Source organism: Miniopterus schreibersii (assembly GCF_964146895.1).
Source record: "Miniopterus schreibersii genome assembly, chromosome: 3".
Classification (NCBI taxonomy): Eukaryota; Metazoa; Chordata; class Mammalia; order Chiroptera; family Miniopteridae; genus Miniopterus; species Miniopterus schreibersii.
In genome coordinates this window covers 75,469,179-75,492,384 of record NC_138103.1, presented here as the reverse complement: position 1 = coordinate 75,492,384, position 23,206 = coordinate 75,469,179, and the positions used below count along the sequence as shown (strand labels likewise).

The window sequence follows — 23,206 nt, the reverse complement described above, 5'->3', positions numbered from 1 at the left end:
GATTTTGCTAAAAATTAGGGTGTTCTAATATAATATTGTCTGCTCTTCGTCCCTATTTGTCCCTGGACACAGCCATTCCAAGCCAACTAAAGAGATGAAACTGCTTTCATCAATTTACTGGTCCAGATCCAACCTTTTCAAGTTTCTAGACTCTGATTTGGCAAAACTATCTTTTACATTCCAAAATATTTTCTCACCATGTATGATATGCCAGGAACTATGCTAGGTCGTGGAATTATGAAAATATGCCAGATCCCTTCTTTGGAAGAGTATATTCCTTGTGAAAAGGAGAGACCCACAAAAAATAAATGGCAAAACGTAAGTGTAAGAGGTACTTTAAGAGACCTCTGTAAGGGGCATATTAGGGGAACAGTAAGTCACTCAGTATGAAAGCAGCATAGGCTGTGAGGTAAGGGCTTAGTATATAAGCGAAGCTAAAAACCTCATCAGCAGACATGAGATCTTAGAAACCTGGAATACCAGACTAAGGAGCTTGAGTTTGATCCCAAAGGCAATGGATGTGCAGTATGATATCCCAAAGGGGGCAGGGGGAGGGAGTTTTAATATGCCAAGTTCAGATCCTAAATGTTCACCAGAAATACTGCTGCTAATTATCATTATCATCTATGTAAATCTGCTTTCAATTCTACATAATCAAATCCATGAAAAGAAAAAAGGTTTATGTCCATATTTTAATTCATTCTTTCATTTATCTAATAAATATTTATTAAGCCCTGCCCAGTCCAAGAACTGTTTTAGAAAGGCTTCAGTGGGAAATAAAATCCTGTCTGATCTCATGGCACTCCCTTCCCAGTAGATAATAGGCAAAGAGATATATAAATATGACGTGAGGTGAAAAAGTGCAGTGAAGAAAATGAAGAAAAGGAGCTGGAGGGTGATGGGAAAACACTAGGGTTTTGGGAAAGGTCTCTTTCTGATGGTGACATTTGAGCAGTCATCTGAAGGAATGACAGTAAGCCAGGGAAATATCAAAGAGACAAATTTTCAAGGCTGAGGAAATATCAATTAAAGATTTTAATATGGGGGCATGTTTGAAATGTTTGAGGAACAGTAATGAGGCTCGTGTGAAGAGAGAACAGTGTGTAATGAATATTCAAATCAGAAGTGAGGTTAGAGAGGAAGCCGAGGGATACACAGAACCTTGTAGACCATCATTAATGACTTCCGGTTTTATCAGAAGTAACCTGAGGAGCCACTGGAGGATTCTGGGTAATACAAGGGTAAGGCAAAAGTAGGTTTACAGTTTTGAGTACACTAAACAGTTTATACTTGTAGTATTATTATTTATTAATAACTCTTATTTTCCACATGAACTGTAAACCTACTATTGCCACACTCTGTATGAACGTGAAACACCCTAAGACACAGTGAAATCTGACTCTCTTTAAAATTAGAAAAGCAAGGTATCTGTGGGCTAATGTGATAGAAGGCTTCATGGAAAAGTGAAGGCTTTGTGGAGAAATAAATCTAGAATTTAATGAGTTCTTACCAGTTCCAACTGCAACTTTATCTGAACATTGCATCTTCCTTCCTCCTTGTTACCCACTTACAGTCTATTCTCTACATAGCTGCCAGAGTAAAAAGTGATTCAGGAATGACAGACAAAGGAATTAGCAGAAAAATATGTTACATATTCATAGGTATTCTAACTATGCTTACATATTTAAAAGAAATATGAACACAGTGAGAGAAATGGAAATATAAAAGAGAACCAAATGGATCTTCTGGAGATGAAAATTACTAAGCCTGAAACGTTCACTAGATGAGAACCATTACAGATTAAACACTGCAAAAAAAAAAAATCAAGAACCTTAAATACACAGTAATATAAACTAGCCAAAATAGAAGGAAAGAGAAAAAAGTGAGTGTGTGTGGGGAGGGGGGGGGTAAGGGCGGATGAACAGAGCTGCAGCAACCTGTGGAAAAATATCAAATGATCTAACATATATGTAATTAGAAAAGGGAAAGGAGGTGCAGAAAAAAATTTGAAAAAATAATGGCCCAAAAGTTTCCAAAGTTGATGAAATCTATAAATGAACAGATCAAAGAAATTCACTGAATCAAAGCACAATAAACACAAAGAAAAAACAAATAGAGGCACATTGTAATTACATTACTGAAAATCATAGAAATCACGAGAGAAAACTTCAAAAGCATCAGAGGAAAAAAAGACACATTATACACAGAGGAACAAAAATAAGGAATTACCAAAGACTTTTCATCAGAAACTATTTAAGCCAGAAAACAAGAGATCGACACCTGAAAGAACAAAAACTTTTAACTTAGAATTCTGTATCCATTGAAAATATCTTTAAGAAGTCAGTCAAAACAAAGACTTTTCAGAGCCCCATGCCCCTCCCCAGAAGTAGAGCATTTGTTTTCCAATACACCTATACTATAAAAAATGTTAAGGACCCTTTCCAAGCAAGGGAAAATGACACCAGATGAAAGCCTGGATCTACACAAAGGAGTGAAGAATGTCAGAGAAGATTAATATGTGCATACATAAAACCTGTTCTATGTTTCTTAATTTCTTTGAAAGAAAATTGTCTGTTTAAAGAAAAAACAATAACAATGTGTAGTACGATTTATAATATGTTATTAAAAAACATATGTAGGACTAAAATGTAATGAAACAATAGTACAAAGAGAGAATGAAAGAATGCCATTGCATGTAGTAACATTATATGTCAAATAATATAATATTTAAGGTAGGCAAAGATTTCCTGACACACAAAGCATGAGCCATAAAAGAAAATGATAAAATAAACTTAATGAAAATTTTAAAAATTTTGCTTTTTAAAAGGCATTTTTAAGAAAAAGAAAACCACAATCCAGAGGGAAATATTTGCAATACACATAGCTAACGAAGGACTTAGATGCAGAGCATGAAAATAACTCTTATAACTCAGTAATAAAAGAACAAACAGACAATAAAAAAATGACAGAAATTTCAACAGACACTTTACAAAAGAAGATACATGAATGGCCATTGAGCAAATGAATAGACACCTAACACTACTAGTCATCAGAAAAATGCAAATTAAAACCAAAAAGATATACCATTACACACTCACTTGAGTAGCTAAAATTTAAAAGACTGATGATGTCAAGTGTTGAAGAAGATGTAAAGCTACTGGAACACTCATATCACTCATATCATGGGAATATAAAATGTCACAACTATTTTGGAAAACAGCGTGTCACTTTCATATAAAAGGAAACATACATTTTCCATACGATCCAGAAATTACACTTCTAGCTATTTTCCCAAAAGAAGACATATATTCATACAAAGTCTTATACATGGATGTTCATAACAGCTTTATTTATAACAGCCCAACACTGAAAATAATTTCACATTTCCCTCAACAGGTGAATGGGTAAATAAATTGTGGACTATCCAGCAATAAAATACCCAGCAATAAAATGTAACAAACTACTGGTACTGGCAATAACATGCACAAAGTTCAAAAAGATTAATTGAGCAAAAGAAGTCAGATACAAAATACATACTGTATAATTCCACTTGTATGAAACACTAAAACAAGAAAACAATCTATACAGACAGAAAGCTTCTATTTCTGGTTGTTTGGTGCAGTGATGGGGTTGAGGACTGACTAAAACAGAGCACAAGAGAGTTTTTAAGCGTAATGGAAATGGTCTACATTTTATTTGTAATTAACTAGTATAAATTGACCAAAACTCACTGAACTGTACTTAAAATGGGCGCATTTTAATTTTGTTAATTATACCTCAATAAAGTTAATTTAAAATAAATAAAGAGAACTTAAGAGACCTAAACATGAAATAAAACCTTAAAAAATCTTAGAAATATAGAATCTCTCTGTGACAGATATAGAAAGATTTCATGCAACACACAAGTTAATTTGACCAAAGTAAAACACAAAAGCTCTTTACCTTATGATTAACATCAAAGACAAGCCACAGACTAGGAAATGATATCTGTCAGACTAAAGGTAAAAAGGATTAATATTCAGAATATATTTTTAGAATGACAAAAAAGAAAAACCAAAAGAAGAGTAATGGGTAGAAAAAGTATTTCACCCAAGTAAAAACCCACATAAACAATAAACAGCAATAAGATTCCTTTTCACACCCATCAGAACAGAAAAATTAAAAAGCCTGATGAAATCAAGTATTGGTAAGGAAATGGTCAAATAGGAATATGGTGCTAATGGGGGTGTGTAAATTGCTGGAACCACTCTGGAAAACAATTTGCTAGAAGTAGTATTTACCAGACAACCTAGAAATTTTGTTTCTACATATAGAACGTTGCAAGATGTAGTATTAAATTAGGGGGGCGGGCGCATGAATGTCTGTTATATTAGTATCTGTTCTGCCAAATTAACACCACCACCATCCTCAAAGAGTATTTTGGTGGACATCTGGAAATCAAATTGCAGGGTTCCTTTTTAAAGTGGTAATTAAGAATGTTTTCTTTTTTATGAACAATACTTCCAATAACAATGAGCACATCTAGCACTAGATTTTAGCTTCTGAATATCATTCTTTACTTCGGACATAGACAAACTTTTTGGGGCTACTATATGTGTCCTAGATAAAAATCATTTTAAATTTGGATTGTGTTTTAGAAGTTCATCTATCAGCCATCTATCATCATTGTATTATGTCCGAAGTTATCTTTTGGCAAAATCTCCAGGAACCTGAAAAAAAGTCTTACGAGTCTAGTAGCCATTAAGTAAATCTATATTTTAAAAGAGATTAAACACAGAATATAAAGCAGACATGAATTAATAGCATTTCTCAACCACATTAAGACTATAATTTGAAATCACAAAATTATTATTAGAAAATTTACAAAACTGACAGGGAAATAGTTGATAATTTTTTTATGTTTGTGAATGTTTAAAGAGGCAATAGTGTAAAAAGTTACAATCCTAGAATTCCGTTAGTGTTAGGAACATGATGCTAAAGACAGGAAAAGAAACAGTCATAAGAACATTTGGCTCTGCCCCAGTTTATCACATCATTACACATATCATATAAAAACAGAACATATTAAAAATAAAATAGGAGCCATGTTTGCAGGAAGTAATGATGTGCAACACTTCCATGCCCTTAATCCCAAAGGGAGCAAATTCTTCTACCACATGGAAGAGCACATGACTTTCACATAGTATTTTAGAACTTGAGTAGATGATCTTCCACTACAGCTGAAAGAATTTTAAAGTCTGATCAAGTAGTTTTGGAGCTTACTTTTCTTTCTTTAAAAATTAGAACTAGTAACAGCAAATCTTTATAATGATGAAATTAATTTATAATGATGAAAATAGTTAGCATTTATTAAGCATTTTATTATGTACCTACCAGTGTGCTAAACAGTTAATATATCTCATTTAGTTTTTATAACAATCTCTGAGGTAGATACCATTATTATTTGCATTTACAGATTTATTTATTTTTTTAAAAGGTGAAGCTTAAAGATATTAGGTCATTTGCCCAAATACACAGCTATTTCGTGGTAGGTGGGATTTGAACCCACATGGTCTAGGGCATGTACTCCTAAAAACCATGCTATATTACCTACTTTTTCCAAGTGGTCAAGGAAAGTGCCTAGAAGTAGAAATGCTGGTTCAAAAGAGTACCACAAACATTTAATAAGCACTCAAAGAAAATACCATTCTACATCCTTCAGCTTGGGGGTAAGGATTAGAAACAATAAAAAGAACAGAGAATTTCTGAACAAAACTAAACCTGAAGCTAGTAGCTGTTTTATATTAAGGGGGGCACTTCAAAATCATTTTCTTAAAAGTTCAGAATGAAAGCCAGGTGATAACTACTACTAGTTTCCCTCTCATAAAGTAAAAAATAGAACGTAGTTTATGCCTGAAGAAACTCAAACCCCTTTAAAATGCTAATTTCACAACAATCAGAATGAAAAACTGAATAAAACTATAAAATATGAGCCGCAGATAAAAGCGATTTTTAATCTAAGTGTAAAGAACAAACCATGTGCTGCTTTATCTAAGCATAAAGGACAAACCATGTGTAATATAAGCATCTGTCATAACTGACTATTATTACTGTTAGTATCTAAGCAATATTATACTTTCTGAGAGGCCTTCACCTTCATTAAATCCTCACAATCACCTTACTATGTAGGCCGCTAGGTGAAGGTGAAATTTAGAGGGTTTAACAGTTTTTTACAACTAAAATTAATAATTATATTTTACATTGTAACAATACAATGCACATTCATAGGTATTTAAAACAAAACCTTCATAAAAACATCTACTTTTACCATATACAATGAACTCTGATATTTTGTGTATTAATCTATGTCTTTTTTTTTTTTAATCCTGTTTTACTACAAAGAATTCATATCCAACATGCAGTTTCTGAAACAATGGCTTAGGGACTACTGAGTTTGAACTGAGGCTCTTGTATAACAAACATCCAGGAATGCACAGCCAGAGGTCAGACAGATTCTCCGGTTTTGATTTCAGACACAGATCTGAGAGGAAGATAAGAACTGAAAATACTCAGCACATGGGTGATTCACGAAGTGGTATGGATCTATCAGAGAGAAGATAAAAGGGCTGAGGTCTGGCGTATCTCTAGTAACTTAAGTCCTTCCTGGCATCCAGTCCCAAGGATGTTATTTTTCAATCTGTTCAAATGTCAAAGTAGGACTCACTTTTAGTTCTGCCTTTAAATCTTGGAACTCTATGTATTGCTTTCCTCAGTTCAAATACATGTACAAATTTTTAGATTCTCAAAAATAGTTTAATCTGCACTCCTCTACTTTTGTTTCCTAATTTCTTTCTCATTGCTGACCATTACCTAATCTTTTTTCTTCAATAAAAGCTTATTGATAAAAGCACACTACAGGATTCAGCAAAAAATGATTGTAAGAGAACCTAGCTGTAAAATACAGTTGAACTGAAGCGACATCTCCAGCAAGTAATTTCGGGTTCTTCAAGATCATAAAGTATTACTGATTTTAAAAAGTGTCCTGGTTTTCTTAGATTCCGTTTTAAGAACTTCTGAAGGACATTAGCATTCTATTCTCATTTTACAGCCAAAGAGTTTTAATGTTGTAACTATTTTATTATTTGGATTCATTTCATTTTTCTAAAACAGAAGCTAAAAGAGTAGCCTTTTCATTTTTTATCATTTCCACAATCTCAATGTCATCATAAAAATACTGAACCATCCTTCTCCTGAGAAAACGGCAAGGGCCTTCTGTAGCCCCAGAGGCAACTGGTTCCTTTTCAGGATGATATAATAGTGCTTATCCCATTCATAGACTGTAAAGGTCTCTCATGAGTAATTTTACATAGAAAATCTTCCTATCATTTGAGAGAACTGACTAGATAGCAACATATGGTTATCCTATCGTAGTTTATGCACTGTTCCAATTTTTGTACTTTTCAAAACAAAGCAGAAAAGATACTCAGTGGGAAAATAAATGTTACCCATTGCTCTAAGTTTCATGTTTTCATATCTATTACTATGACATGCATTACTGCCATTTATCAATGAGAATCCTGGGGCCCAGAAAGGCAGAGCAATTATTAAAGTTGATACAACTAGGTCAAAATACCAAGTTACCTGAGCTTGGTAATGTTTCCATTGGTGAAATAAGAATAAAATAATGAAAAGATAATTAAAAAATCACCAAATCTTCTTTGAGTTTTTTCAATCATGAAAACATTTTGTTATATAAGTAGATTGAGGAACAATAACTGAATAAATAACTTAATACTCAAAGGAACCCAACTGTTCCTTGAGATAGAAATAAATAAAATCAAAATCAATGAAAATGTATAATATTCTATCTTATTACAGGTTAGGTGACACTTTGGCCATGATGACCTTCCTTTGTCACCCTCCCTCTCATTTCTCAATGGCTACATCAGATTTTTATTTTCAAATCATCAGGAAAACAAATTTTCATTTTTGCAAAGTAGACCTAATCATTCCACTAACATGTGTAATGTTCACAATAAGCTATTCCTTATGGGAGCTTCAAAAAAGAAGTGAAATATGAAGACTTTTGAGAAGGCCTGGAGTTCCCAGAAGGGCCACTGGGCCCATGTCTGTTCAGCCAGAGAACAAGAGATTCATGAAGGGTTTGTTGCAGTTTTTGAACAACCAAAGGAATAAAAAAATATGTCACAGTTTCATTTTCACTGAAAAGAGGTATAAAAAGGAAAAGGTTTACACTAAGCCAAAAGAATTCAGACTACACATCAATTGGTAAGAACACCCTGCTAAAGAAAGACACAGCAAGAAAGACTATTTCTCTAGAGGCTTTTAAAGAAAGGCAAACAAGTCGCCTTTGTGAATTGCTTAAAAGTAGATACAGATTCACCCACACACAAGATGATGCCCTTTCCTACATGCAGAGTCCCAATGCTTTAGCATATTTATGCCTTCTTTTGCTTTTGCACTTAGAAAGTCCTTCACCTACCCCAACGTCAGATAAATAACTATAATTTAGAATTTGAATTTTTTACATTTAATTCTCTAACCCAGCTGGAATTTATCCTGCTGAATGGTGGGAGAAAGGTATTAAGTTTTCCCCCGAAAGTTTTTCAGTCATCTTAGTGATTACCAGTATGCTTATAAATAGCTTTTGTATTTAGTTATAGCCAGGGAACACCTAGGCATTTCCACATTTAAGGAGTACCTAACACCACTTTTGCCAACAACCTTGACATAAAAGTAGTCATTACATTTGGAGGTGATTCAATATCCTTACCTTGGCCCATCTGCATCTTTAAAAGCCCCAGCCATAAGCAAGCCTGGTGTCCTGAGAGGAGAGACCACCACCAGCAAGAACTTTGGACTAACATGGGCAAGAGCAGTCTGTCTGATCAAGTACACCACCTAGGCACTCTCTGAGAAAAAGAATTGCTTTTCCTTAAGAATTACCATGGGACAAGGACCCCAAGATAACCTGAGGAACGTAAGTGCAGAGGTAACAAGGCAAAGATGGTGCTCGTCTCCAGAGGATTCCCTAGAAGTCACTAGACAAAAGAACCAAAGAATAGAAAATCTAACCTTATGGATATTTCTAGGTTAGAAACACAGGAGGAGATCTCAACCTATTGAATCCGATGATCCAGTGTTCAATCCGTCTAGTGAATTTCAATGGCATTTTCTAAACTTAACATTTAGGAAGAAGGGAACAGCAAAGAGCTACTATCTCAGTCTTCCAGCCTACTGGCAGGGGTCTCAAGCTCAAGTGCTTACAGGAGCAGACAAATGGAATAAATGAGTAAAGGGGATCAAGTGAACTGGGCTTTAGAGCCTGAAAGGCAATGCGGAGCATTGGAGACTTGGCAAATTGGAATTCATGTCCCTGAAACACTTGCTCCTTCTAGTGGAGAGTGTACACTACACAGCTGCAGGAGTTTGTGCCACTGAAAATTCAAGCCCCGAATTGCCAGATCTTCCAGTTTTTCTAAAAAAGCCAAAATTATAAGTTTATATGAATTTCTTGTTTCTTAGAGTTTGGCAATTAATTAAATTTCTTTTGAAAACACACAGGTCACACCAGATGTATTTATGAGCTAGAGCTGGCCAACAGAGAACTAGTGTGGGATCTCAAATTATAACATCATACATACAACCCACAAGTCACACAATTTTTTAAAGTACTCTTCCCTACTCCTATGCCCTACTGTGCTTCCTATCTGCTGCTCTTTTCCTCAATATGCCAAATTATTACAAGCTACACAGAACTTAGGGTGTGTGTGGAGTGTGAGTGAAGGATGCTATATTACCTCATTCACCCCATTCCAGAGTCAGACAAACTCTGATTTTTTTTTTTTTTGGTTTTGTTTAAACAAACTCTGATCTTAATACAAGGGCCTGCCATTTTGCAAATAAAGATTAATTGTTATGGACAGTTACGTTAGGTCAGACTGCTGAGCCAAATTTAAAATTTTTTTTTATTGTAAGTAAAGAATAAGTCTTACATCTCTGAAAATGTCTTTTTTTCCCCCTCTTTTTTCTTTAAGAACTCTAAAATGTCCTGTTTCATATATCAAAAATGACTAACTGCTCTCAGGGTAAAGGCTTTGACATCAGCTAGCATTATTTCATGCTAGAGGTAAAAGAAGCCTCAAAAGAAATTCATTAACAGAACTGAAAATCATTTCCACTAAAAAGGCTGCAGGATTTTTAGCCTCTACACAAAGTAGACTGATTACTTACTTTAAAACATGTTTACCTAATGGCACCCTATTCCAATCAAAGTCAAAAGGTTTAAGGAATGAGTTAACCCTACTGGGATTCAACCTACACATCTAGTCTGCAGATACATAATTTCTAGATATCTTTTCCCACAGGCTCTAACAGGATTTCTATATTAGATAATCATCATTAATCTTATAAACAAACTATGGTCTTCCATAATCTAGAAGACTTTCTTCTTTCACTACATAAGGATATGGTTTTCAATGCAGGGTGTCTCAAATACATTCACTTTAAGAAGTACTGGATCAGGGAAGGTTAATATATATCATGACCGCCCACACACATTAGTCTAGTCTTGCTGTTACCCAAGTGCGATAAATTCTCCATTCTACCCATTCTCCTCCACACCAAGCCAACTATAGATGATATTTTAGAGGGCAACCGACTCTGACATCAATTTGGAAATAATCAGCCATAATTCCTAGCTGAGTTCAAAATGAACACCATAAATATAACTGATTCAAATTAGAATTCATTTTTTAAAGTTCCAAGTTTTTTTTTTGTTTCTAAGTCAGATAATTTTACAATAGGACATTATAAAAATGGAAAATGAGAAAAAAAATCTAAGGAGTGATTTTTAATCCAGTCTTTAGAATTCTTCTTTTACCAGTAACATAACAGTAGTTAAGTAGCTATAATGAGAATCTACTCAATCAATCAATATGCATATTAATCAACAGCAAGTATTCATCATTAGGCATGATATTCATGAGTACATAAATCCCCAGTCCTCTGTGGTTGAAAACAAAATACCATGAAGACCCAGTGGCCTCAAAACTCAGTATTAGGACCAATTCCTTCATCTCTTCCCAATACTGTCTCTCTGAAAACAAACTCAGTTTTATGTACATGACTTGTAATTGTTGGGTTTTGTTTCTTATTATCAGAAAACCTACAAAATCTTAAATTTTAAAGTACTGTGCTATGAGATCAGGTAAATTATTCACATATACTTTATTTTGTTAGGATACTACGGCAGCATCCATACTTTCCAAGAAGAAAGTAAGACTGAAAGGAGAAAAGAAAGAGAAGGGAAAGATTGCTAACTCCACAAATAAGAGCATGCTAATTCCTACAAGTTTACATAACAGAGTATGATACCCACACAATGGTCTGGTGATTAAAGCAAACCTTTAGACAAGAAAACAATAGTACTTATTGAACTATCACAACAGCAAGAGGAAAATCTGCTTTCCTAGAAAAAGAAACAGTATTAGAAAGACCTATAGCAAATAGTGATTTTTCCCCCCTTTTTACCATGTTTTTTTGACAGTGTAAATTCTGAAGTATAAATCTATGTGAGGGATAGCAACAAGTTTTGGAGAATGATGAGTTACTATATTCTACATGTCACAAATAGCAAAGAGCTCTATAGAAATCTGTTCCTCCCATAAACAGAAATTCGATTTCTAAATGAAAATACGCCTCCCATACTTGACTGTTTATGACACCACATCCAGAGTAGCAGATTTACTCATGAACAGTAAATGTCAAATTTATATTCTTTTCTACCAATAAAGGCATGCTTTTATGTAAAAAATGACATACAACATATTATCCTTTCTTAGGAAATAATGGTGCTTGCTTTGAGTTTCATAACAGAGTTTAACCATTTTCTTTTCCCTTTTCAAGAGCAAGGCACCAACTAGGCAAGTACCCCATTAGTTTTTATTTCAAAAACACTATGGACATTTGGCTAATGGAGTCTCACGATAGTGAAAATGAAATGATTCAATATTGGTAATGCAGATAAATGCTCACTATATTCCAACTTACCTAGGGCACTGACAAAGGCATCAAAAAGATGAAATGTAAGCAGAGGCTCTTTCAAGTGACCATAGTAATCTGCTATGGTTTTAAAGACATCTTTTTCAAATCCTAAGTACATAGGCTGCTTCAAATCCGAACAATTAGGCCCTATTAAAAAAGAATGAGATAGGAAAAAACATTAGCAGGGCAACCACTGAGTATTAGCTTCTCTGCATATGTATGTTGTGTACAGATATTCAAAATCAGAAAAGTTTTCATGGGGAAAATGACATTAAACAAATTGACATTATACATTTCACTTACACAAATAAGAAAAAAACCACAGTTAACCTGATTTATGGCTACATTGATATCTATTATAAAACAATGAGGAAAACCACTGGCTTACTTCCATTTTAAATGAAATTCACTCTTTTTTTTGGTCCTTCCAAAAGGCATTTTTATTAAATGTAAACAATGATAATTTTCTTGAAATATTCAATATTTTCCTAGTTTTGACAGCACTGACCATGCTAACAATTAGCTCACACATGTAATAGACAAGTTATAAAGCAATTTCAAAGCTTTTCATTATTTTGAGTCAGAGCTGAGTAAAATAATCAATTTCTGCCTCTAAACTATTTCAGACTGGTAAGAATTTATACCTTTTTCTTAAAGATATTCTGAAAAGGAGATTTTACATTGTGTCTTGTAATGCATTCTGATTGTAAAACTCCATATTTAATCCCTAACCAACCAGCAAAAGATAGTTTATCAAGCAGAGTCATATTGCAAAGTTGGAAGAACTATAAGAAGCCTGAAACAACCTGGTCCCAGCCCTATCCTATGCCAGCAACAAGGCAAAGATCCACTTGTATCTGGGACGAAAGAGGAACAAGAAATGCTTAGCTCTCTGTGGAGTTGGCAGCAAATGCCCCCAACGATCCACAGAGAGACTGCAGGTTTATACTGCCAAGTGCAGAGATGAGCTAGAGCTGCCCGCGCCTTGAGGGAAACGGCGAGTGGTCCCAGGAGGCAGGGTAGCCAGCCTTCTCTCTTCCCATCACAGCACGGAAGAAAGTTCAACTGCTGGTAGGCTCTGGGCCAGCAGAACACACAACTAAACTCTACCCAAACAGAGCTCTACCTCAGGAGAACCTAAGATGAAGCCAGTAAGAACGGAAAGGAAATTCTAACTACATGATCGCTCTAACTAAAGACAAAGGATCAAACTAAAAAAGACAAGCATTCTGGGCCTTTATCTCAAGGCCACTGGGACACTGTGAATATGGCTTTTTGTGGGTCTCTCTAAAAACTCTTCTTACCTTTTAGTATTCTGAACACTTCTTAGAAAATAACTGAATTTGAGTGGCTAAAGTAATAAAAGTTTTGAAAGGTCTCTTGTGTGGTGCCACATAAACCTAGCATCAAACAGCAGACATTTCTGCTTGAGTCCCCCTCTAAAACATTGCAGGCTCAGTCAACTGAAATGCTGTCATTAGTTTACTAAGTCTAGCAAGCAATACACACTACTCCCTCCCCAGAATAAGTATGCAGTTCATTCTAAGCAACTGTACCCTTTTGTGAACATTTCATCATTCTTGTTAAAAATATGTAAAAAATAGTTTCCCTAAAAATGCCAGGTGCATAGTGAGCTCTATGAGGAGGCCATATTTCTAAGATCTTTTATTTCTTAATCATCTTGAATTTCAGAATTTTTTTTTAATTAGATTTTTATAAATGTTATTCTTGACATTTTGGGAAAGAGTTGTGTGTATCCATTTCTGATTGAACTCTTGCAAGCTGCATGCACAAAGAAGAAGAAAACCACAGTTGACCTGGTTTTATATTTATTTAGCATTAGTGCTTCATTCTGTGGTCAACCACTACGCTGGCCAAGTACCCAGGCCTGTGTGTACATGGTCTACAATTAATGTGGACAGGCTGAAAGGAAAGAAGGGAGGAGCAGATTTACAGAAAAGAGAGCACTAGGCCTTCAAAATACCATATAATCAGTCTACCCTTTCTGTTCCCTTTTAGATGACTATAATGGAAACCTAGACTCATTAAAAATAAAGAGGGTAAGAAATAGGTCATGACTTTAAAAGACTCAAAATAAACTTTGGAGACCAATGAGAATTTGGAAAAATTAATAATTTAATAGAACTATTCAAAAGGTCGAGCTTGTCCTTTCACCACCTTTTTTTCTGACATAAACAAACATCTTATGAATATGCCAACCATCCACTGCACTTGATACATCTGAGACATATCCTGTCCCAAGAATCTCCACCTAATATACCACCAGCAGACACACATGGAGAACATTACTGAGCCCCTCCACTGATGAGAAATTCCAGTTATTCTAGCTTTTCTGCAGAAGTTTGGTGGCTTTATGTGTACATTTTCCTTGAGGGAAAACTATGCTCTTTACTAAGTTTTGATCATCACTGAAAATTCAACATCATAGCCACACCTTAATATGCACTTTACAACATATTATAGCCTAGATTTCTTATTCTGGCTTCCTCTGTTCATTCCCAGTTGATCAACCTCCAGATCCTAAATTTGCCAGGAATTCAGAAATGGATAATTTAGTATCTTATTTATATCTTCTATCTTGTCACTGTCAACTCTGGCCAAGGATATAATTTAACTTTGATTTCAAATGAGCAAGAAAAAGAAAAATCACTTTCCCAAGGCAAAACCACAGAATTCTACATCTCAGAGGTTCCAAAATAGTTACCAAAAAATGATCATTTTAATAGTTAAACATAGAGAACTCTGGGCTTCACATAAACTAACACAATGTTGCTATTCACATTCAGAGTGATAGTATGTAATCATTTTCTGTATATTACCTCTGAAATCACCCACAGTAAGCTGAATCGTTATTTTAGTTTCATTCTATAATCAAACAAAATCAACTTCAGTTAAATAAATAATTCAGAGTCTACTAATTCAAGAATTTATACACTTATCTCTATACATACTAGTCTCACCCAAAAGGGAAGAAAGAAACTACCTCTCTGCAGTGATCTGTGATGTCATGTCTCAAAAGGCCCTAGAGAATAAATATCACCACCATCAATCAACCAAAATAACTAGAATTCTCATTAAAATCATTTGCTTGAGCTAAGCCATTAACCACTAGAATCCCTCTTTTGGGTCAAGCCTTCTGAAATCCCCCCCAAAATGACAGTGTTAAGTGAAATACCATAATTACTCGTTGCTTTGCAGTACCTCTGATATCCAATAAAATGGATTTCATATGCCTATGAAAACCTCAGAGGGACAGCCCTGACTCAGGCACCTTCACTGTACATCCAAAGACTGAAACAGTCTTTCTTGTTTCTCTGCATGCAGGTTCTTCTCCTTCCAGACCATCTAGCCTACCAGTTAGATTAGGCTTCTAAAATAGTTCTCTCCCAATTAAACTACTAATGGCCCTGTAAATAGCCATTAGTAGACAGGATCTGCTAAGCAAACTGTTGATGTAAATATAGGACGTACTTAGGAATACATGTTTTAGGAATAAAAATCATTCACTAGAAAATGGAAGCACAGATTCCTTTAAAAGTATTCTATAATTCATCCCTTTCACCAAGACACAAATTTATCACTAAAAGTACAGTAATCCCAAAACAATTAAAGGCTAGTCTCACAGGTGTCAAATCAATGTTCAGGCCATTGAGCAAAAATATACTCTAATTCAGGATGCTAATTTCTATGAATTTCATAAAACTGGAGGACAATTAGTACTTACAATTTGCCAAACACTTCATTGCTGACAGTACCCAATGAGGAAGTTCTTCTGCAGAAAAATAAAAACAAAAAGCTATCTTACTCAATTGCATATAACTTTAGAAGTTACATATATAGTTGGTATCATAAGAATATAGTACTTGCCCAAGTAATATGAAATGTATCTGCTAATCAAATCTACCTATTTATGTATAAATCATGCCTGCAAAATTCTCCAAGGACAAGATGAACTTTAGTGACATATTAATGTAGGCTATTCATATTAGAACACCCTTAAAATAATAATGGTTAACATTGCTACAAAAAAATCCTAGATGAGCCATTTGGTAGAGTCTCGTCTTCCTCCCTGGCCCTGCCACAGGCATCTGATGGATGGGCCAGCACTCATGCTTCCACTTTCTATCTTCTCCACCTTCAGCAAAACTGCAAGACAGTGGTTGAATTGTCAACCTAATGAGCCTGAGTCTTGTGAGTGCTCTCTTCTTTCTGAAAAACTTAATAAGACAAAAGATGCCTGGTCATCCAACTGGTAGCTAAAAGTATTAATGTTTGCTGTACTCAGAGAATGTGAAAGGATTCCAGATGTATTTCAAAGGCAACACCTCCTCATTCTATGTAACTTAATTTTACATGTTGGTATTTATTAACCAGACAACTCATGAATTCACAAATTTCTGCTCCCTGATGTCCTCCTGAGGCAGGGGCTATAAGAGGGGAAGCACTTAAGGCTTCAAAGACACATTCTGTTCCTGCCAGGAAACTTGGCCTAGAGCAACCTCTTCCTGCTCACCGCTGCTCGGCTCCTTCTGGCACAGCTCTGTCTGCTGCCTGGAGCCTCCAGCCTTCTCTCTAATAAATTATACAACCCAAAGTACTGTACCACATTCCCACATCCAGCGGTCATCCCAGTTCCAGCTGATGCCCAGGACCAAGGGTTTGAAGCGAAGAAAGGACCAATCAAAGAGCCCATCCAATTAAAGTCCCTCCCTTTATCCAGGGGAGGAAGCAGTAAAATCAGTTTGGAGATCCTGGCTCACTCCACATACCATGACGGTACTTTTCCAAATCAAAAACCAGAAGAGATAGCTACTAAATCTTTTTTTTCTTCTGATTTGTCAACTGGCTTGAAAAAGAGGTATACAAAATTGAAACACCTTCAACATTTAAAAAGCTACTTTTATAAAAAGAAAAAAATGACATAAACCACAAGTATCCCAGAAAAACTGACACAGACATACCATAACAAAAAGATCAATGAGAACCTAAAATCCATCAGACCCCAAGATCCACCTGAAAACTGACTCAAGTTCTAAGGTACGTCTTAAACCTAGTCACTTTTCAGGGACTTTCCAGGGATAATACAGAACCACTTAATGCGAGGGTGGCTAACAGTGAATTGGCCTCTGGATGGATTCTCCCGAGGTTTTCACTCCTGAGGATTCATCATTCTATGACATTTCTTTAATCCAAACAATTAGTTAAATGGCATCAGGACATGAGAGGAGACTATGTGTAATGAGGGGAAAAATTTATTTAGGATTTAAAGAAGTGTCAAATAGAAGCTGCAGACCTATGCAGCCAACGTATTGGATCAACCAGAAACAAAATGGTTTTTACGCACTTACTTGACTTGTCATCAAGGATAACAACTCCCTGCTTGCTCACACTATATACATTATGTATGATGAACTTGGGCTTGACGAGTTTAATGTCTAATACTTCTTCTAAGGAATCTAGGCCAAGGATTTTCTGTAAACTAAAAAGATAAATAAGAATTACATTAATTAGTTACTTTTTAAAAAATCATTATTTACCCCAAAACCCAGCACTGTAAAAGATCAGTCTTTAAAATGTGTTGTTTTCATTCATTTCACCCAATCTTTCTGGGGCAAAAAGGCTAGAAATTGAGTATAAGAGAACACACTTGAAAAATATCCTTTTGCCATTAATATATTGCTTCACTAATTTAATAACATAACACCTTGAATGCCAAAAAAATGATTTCATAGGATATCATAAAAACAAAAACTAGCTTATCTAATGATGAGAAACTGCTACTAGTACATTTTTGTGAGAAAAAACAACAACTTGCTATATCATTAACCTTAATTACCAACAGTACATCAGATATCTAAAAGATCAAATTTCTCATTCTGTTTCATTAACAGTTCAGTGTTACTAGGAAGTTTAAGAACTTTCAAATGTCTATTCTTAACTATTATATAAATGACACAGAAAATATTCAGAATTCAGTTAAATTATGTTTGATAAGCAGCACAGCTACAAATAATGCAATCAAAGTTGAAATTTTTATACGTAACTTCAGGAAATTAAGTATGCAGAGAATAGTGGAGAAGCAAATTAGAAAAAAACACACACTAAAAAGTGTCATTAATATCAAATGCACATACTATGATAATGTCATAGTCTTCCATATCTCTTCTACATTGGCCTCTGTCAGCTGTCTGCGGTAGACAAGACGGCAAGCTGGCACCTCTCCGATAGCAATACTGTGACGCTTGTACCACATCTCAGAATTCTAATGGCGGGAAGGGGAGTAGAAAGAAAGAAAATAAATATTTCAGTAGACACTGGTATGGTTTTATGAGAAATTCTTTAATTTGGTTACTTGCAATTTGATTTAAAAATAACAAGAAAAATAAACTTTCTTTGCATGGACTACAGAGAAATAAAATGACTCTTAAAGATCAGGTCATATCATAAATGAATATTCAAGAATTGCAAAAGAGCTATGATGATAAGCATGACATTTCCTTTGAGAGTTTCAAATAATCAGTGAAGTAGGAATGAAATAAAATTTTATTACTTCAAAATTAACTAAAGGAATTCCTATCCAACTTCACACACTGTCCAAACTGAATAATTATTTAAAATAAAATGATATTATATTCAAGAGTTCTCTATTTTTTTTTATAAGTAAAGATCAAATAAGTACAATGTTGAAGAGCAGCCCCCAGATCATAGGCATGTCTAAAAGGCAGGTAAAACAAGAGCTCCACAGGGACAGCTGGAGATGGGAAGGAGAAAAACTAATACTCAACAAAAATGGTAGTATTAATTCTCTCTGGATGATATTATGGGTAACTTTTTCCTTTTGTCTCTGCCTGTAAATAATTCTACTAAATACATTAATAAGAGAAATAGCAGTTAAGTTACTAAGTACCTGGGTGAACTCACTTGATTCTCATAACAACCTTACCCCAGAGGGGTATTATCATCTGGGTTCCACCAAAAAGAAAACTGAGAGAGGAACACAGTGAACGAAACAGAAACAAGCTCAAATAGCTAGTGAATGGAGGGGCCAAGACTCAAACCCAGCAGTCTGGCTCCAGGGCCCACACCCTTATTTTTGACATTATATTGCCCACTCAGCAAACACACGAAATAATTTTATGTATTTCATTTTTATTTGATATAATGGCTAAGCGAGAGAAGACAGGACAAAACAGAAACAAAAAACAACCAACAAAGTGGAGGCAGAGACAGAAAGAGGGAAAGTAAAAAAGAAAAAATGACTGAGTCAAGTTCTTTAAGATGAACTGTTTCTCTACTAACTCTACCTCATTACTCTAAAACCTGTATCAAGGGAAACAGATCCTGCTCCGCCATTCCTTCTTTGGACAATTCTCAGGAAGCAGCAGTCTAGGCTACAGTGGAATTATAACAAGCAGGGAGCTTTCAAACTTCTACCACTTCATTTAAGGGGGAAGTACGAGAAGAGGCACGACAATAGTTGTCAAAACAAATGTAGATTCAGATGACCAGGAAAATGATACACTGGGGGTCGGGGGTCGACAAATCGAGACACTGGTATACTACTTCAGGGCTCCTGAAAAATTTGAAACTGAAAACAGAAGAAAGAAGTCACTGTCACTGGTGCATTAAAGTATGCTAATGAGTTCTTGGTTTTCCTAGAGGTAATACCAGGAATTTTACAACTTCGCAGAACCAGACAGAACAGGAAAAGGAAGTTATATTGATGACAGACACATTAATTTAATATGGGATTATCTCTTTTGTAGAAACAACACTGGGTGACCTTATAATAAACAAATGTCTGTTGAATAACAACTCTACTGATGGGGTCATATTAGGTGTTTAATATGAATGTGCAAAAAAATGTACCTCATCTCATAGAGCTTATATTTTAATTTTCTCTAGGACAGGGACTATCAAGTAGACCTTAATTAAGTATTCCACATTGGGAATTAATTTAAAAATCCTCAAAAACCCTTTGTGCTCACTCTTTCAGAGTAGTTCCACTTTGTTTTCTAATAATCTACATTTGTATTGTATGCTTCACTAGACTATGAGTCCTTTTAAAGCAAAACTGTATGACATACTACTGTACCTGTAGAGCCTACCACAATGATTGGCACACAGCAGACACTCAATCTTTGTTGAGTGAATAAATTAATCACTTCCAAATATGACTTCTCCTCTACGTTCCAGCGCCATTATCTCCATCTGCCTATTAGACACTTCATTTAATATAACCCAACTTTGTCATCAAACATATTTAAAACCAATTTCATCACTGTCTCTGACATATCTGCAAGCCTTTATGGAGTCCTCATTTCTGTCACGTGTCACTTTTTCTTGCATTATCTTAGATAAAGCCTAAGCTGCTTAATGATTCTCTCCAAACTGAGATATAATACAACCTCTTCAGATAACTTTTTTCTTTTCTTTACATTGCCAAAAAATGTTTATATCAAATCTTTGCAAACAAAAGTATGAACTGGACACCAAGTCCTATAAGACTAGGTTAACTTAAAACATTGGTGTTACTATAATTATTAAAAACTGCCATACAAAATTTCTCTCTATATTTTATTTTTAAGCATTATTTAAATCTTGGTGGTCTTTACTGGGGGTATTTTAAAGAAAAAGTATGTTTCCCAAAAAGGAGTTCATTGCACAATGAGCTTAGGTTTTCCAAGACCAGCAGATTCTACCTTTGTTCATATTTTGTATAGGGCTCACTCTACAATACTCCATGCCCTAACCTTCTCACTCTCAACTGGTAATAAAATTCAGGTGGAGGAGACAAAGAGGGAAAAGAGCAAATTATAGAACAGAAAGGAAAAGAACATAATTTGAGGGAGTTGTAACAAAACTGTTTGGTCTGAACATATGAAAAAAGCTGCCATATATTCAGTCAAAATGTCAGTAGGAAACAGTGAAAAAATCTAAAACTCAGCCTTTCTTCATTATTGATGTCTCAGCTATTGACAGGTAAGGTATCGTTTTTAAAATACTTTCAGACCATAGTTCAGAAGGGAACAACAGGGAAATGGACTAAGCCTGGTGGTTCACAGACTACTACTTATTTCTCCCTGCTGCTAGCCCCAGTCTTTTAGTAATGGCACTTACCATCACAACTGGCCTCACTGGGATGTTCTCTTGTGAAGTGCCTGATGGGGGGTCATTCCACTCTGGAAATTTAATAACACCCTTTTGGTATGGGGGCCTCTTTGGATATGGTTTCAGGGGTGAGGAAGGAGGGAATCTAAAAACCAAGAAGAAAACCTCTATTATTATAGTCAGTGGAAGACACAGATATTTTAACAATATCACTTCTTGTATCCTTGAGAATTTATATAATGGCAAACTTCATATAATAAATGAGTTCATAGTTGATCAAATCATTATACATGGCTAATTATACCCAACAATATGATTTAAAAAAAAATATTCATCCATCATGCCCATCAAATACCATTTATGGAGAAAAACAGGAATCAAGCATGTGACACATTTTTAAATAAATAGAATTCATTTTCTTATCATTTGACTTTCATTAATATGTTCTTAATGTGATGCCCAAGTAAGCCATTCCTTTCACCTAGCTTGAAATCCTTACTGCCTCATAACTCCAGTTGAAATTTGTACATGGTAAGTATGCAAATAGAAATTATTGATAGATAAATCCTCAGCAATACTTGCTAAGGAAGCATATATTAGAACAAAAATCATTTGAGCCAGGCAGGTATGGCTCAGTTGGTTGAGTGTCACCCCATGTACCAAGAGGTCACTGGTTCGATTCCCAGTCATGGCACATGCCCAGGTTGCGGGCTCCATCCCAGTAGGGGGCGTGCAGGAGGCAGATGATCCATGTTTCTTTCTCCCCTCTACTTCCTCTCTCTCTAAAAATCAATAAAAACATTTTCAAAAAAATCATTTGATCTAATATTCATTTTTATAACTACTTCTAATATAGATCAATCCTCCTTCCCTAGAATATCCAACACTTCACACTGAGATAGAAGCTTCGGTCTAGAAATCCATCTCAAAGGAAATAGAAAGCTGTCCAATGTCCCTATTCTGGCTTTCAGTAATCCTGTTTCTGTCCCTCCTAGGTATCAACAGCATCACTCCAGAACTAACCAAAGAAGCCTAAATGCAATCTAAATATCTTTAAACTAGTCTAGACCATACCTGATAAAGAACAGAAATGTAATTAATACATATTTTACTTAGAGGATCTTTTTCTGTTAGCTTATTAAAAAATGATACACTATATTGCAATGTATTGCATTGCACTGATAAATCAATGCAAGAATTCTAGTTCTTAATGTTGACACAGAAGTCAGTAGACAATTCACTTTTTATTTTGACTTTTTATTTATTTAAGCCAAAATAAAGGCTTAAAATTTTGTCCATGATATCCATGGACAAAATAAAATTCAAATAAATTACAAAGATATTCCTAAAACAAATGAGGAAATCATTTACAAATGTCTATAGTTTATAAGGAAACTTTTATCAAGGTAAATCAGGAGGATCACAAATAGAGTACTACGGAGAAATGTTTCAAAAACAGTCACAATAGACTTGAAAAAAGATGACTGATGGAGAAAAGCTGAGTTTCATCTTCTCTCAAAAGAATATCCAATAACTGCATTTTATTTGAAAGGTCAATTCTGAGTTTGTATGAAAAAAATGAGGTCTTCAAATCATTAAATCAAGTTAAAGATAAATAAACTGAAAGATAGCTTAACTTTCTGGTATTAAGTTACTAAAGCAGTTATTTCCAAATGATTCCAAAATACAAATTAAATTGAACTCTAAAGCCAGTGAAAGTTACCCTGGTTCGTAAGTAGAGCATGGCTTATAGAAGTCCAATCCTGTTTCTTAGAAGCCAACAATCACTACAAAAGTCCCATTTCCAGCCAAAGTAAAGCATGTATACACACATACACACTCACACACACACACTCTCACATTCACATACAATACCATATATAATTCCAGCAACAATGTAAGGACAACAGCTACCTTAAGGCCATCCTGCCACAAGAAGCACAACCCATGTAGAGATGCCCTAGAGCAGGGGTGGGGAAATCATTCGGTCTAGCCCTGCCAACGCAACCGCAACCGCAGGCTGGACTTG

General features: G+C 35.1%; 1 protein-coding gene across 1 annotated transcript in view; it reads right to left on the bottom strand.

The window, feature by feature from the left end:
* Positions 1-23,206, bottom strand: part of DEPDC1B (DEP domain containing 1B) — a 53,621-nt gene that overhangs the window by 7,690 nt on the left and 22,725 nt on the right. Inside the window, exons 3-7 of the mRNA XM_081132318.1 lie at positions 21,187-21,322; positions 18,201-18,328; positions 17,415-17,545; positions 15,791-15,838; positions 12,052-12,192 (exon numbers count right to left, since the gene is read on the bottom strand). Coding sequence (XP_080988444.1) covers positions 12,052-12,192; positions 15,791-15,838; positions 17,415-17,545; positions 18,201-18,328; positions 21,187-21,322 — 584 coding nt within the window. The remainder of the gene's footprint in view (positions 1-12,051; positions 12,193-15,790; positions 15,839-17,414; positions 17,546-18,200; positions 18,329-21,186; positions 21,323-23,206) is intronic.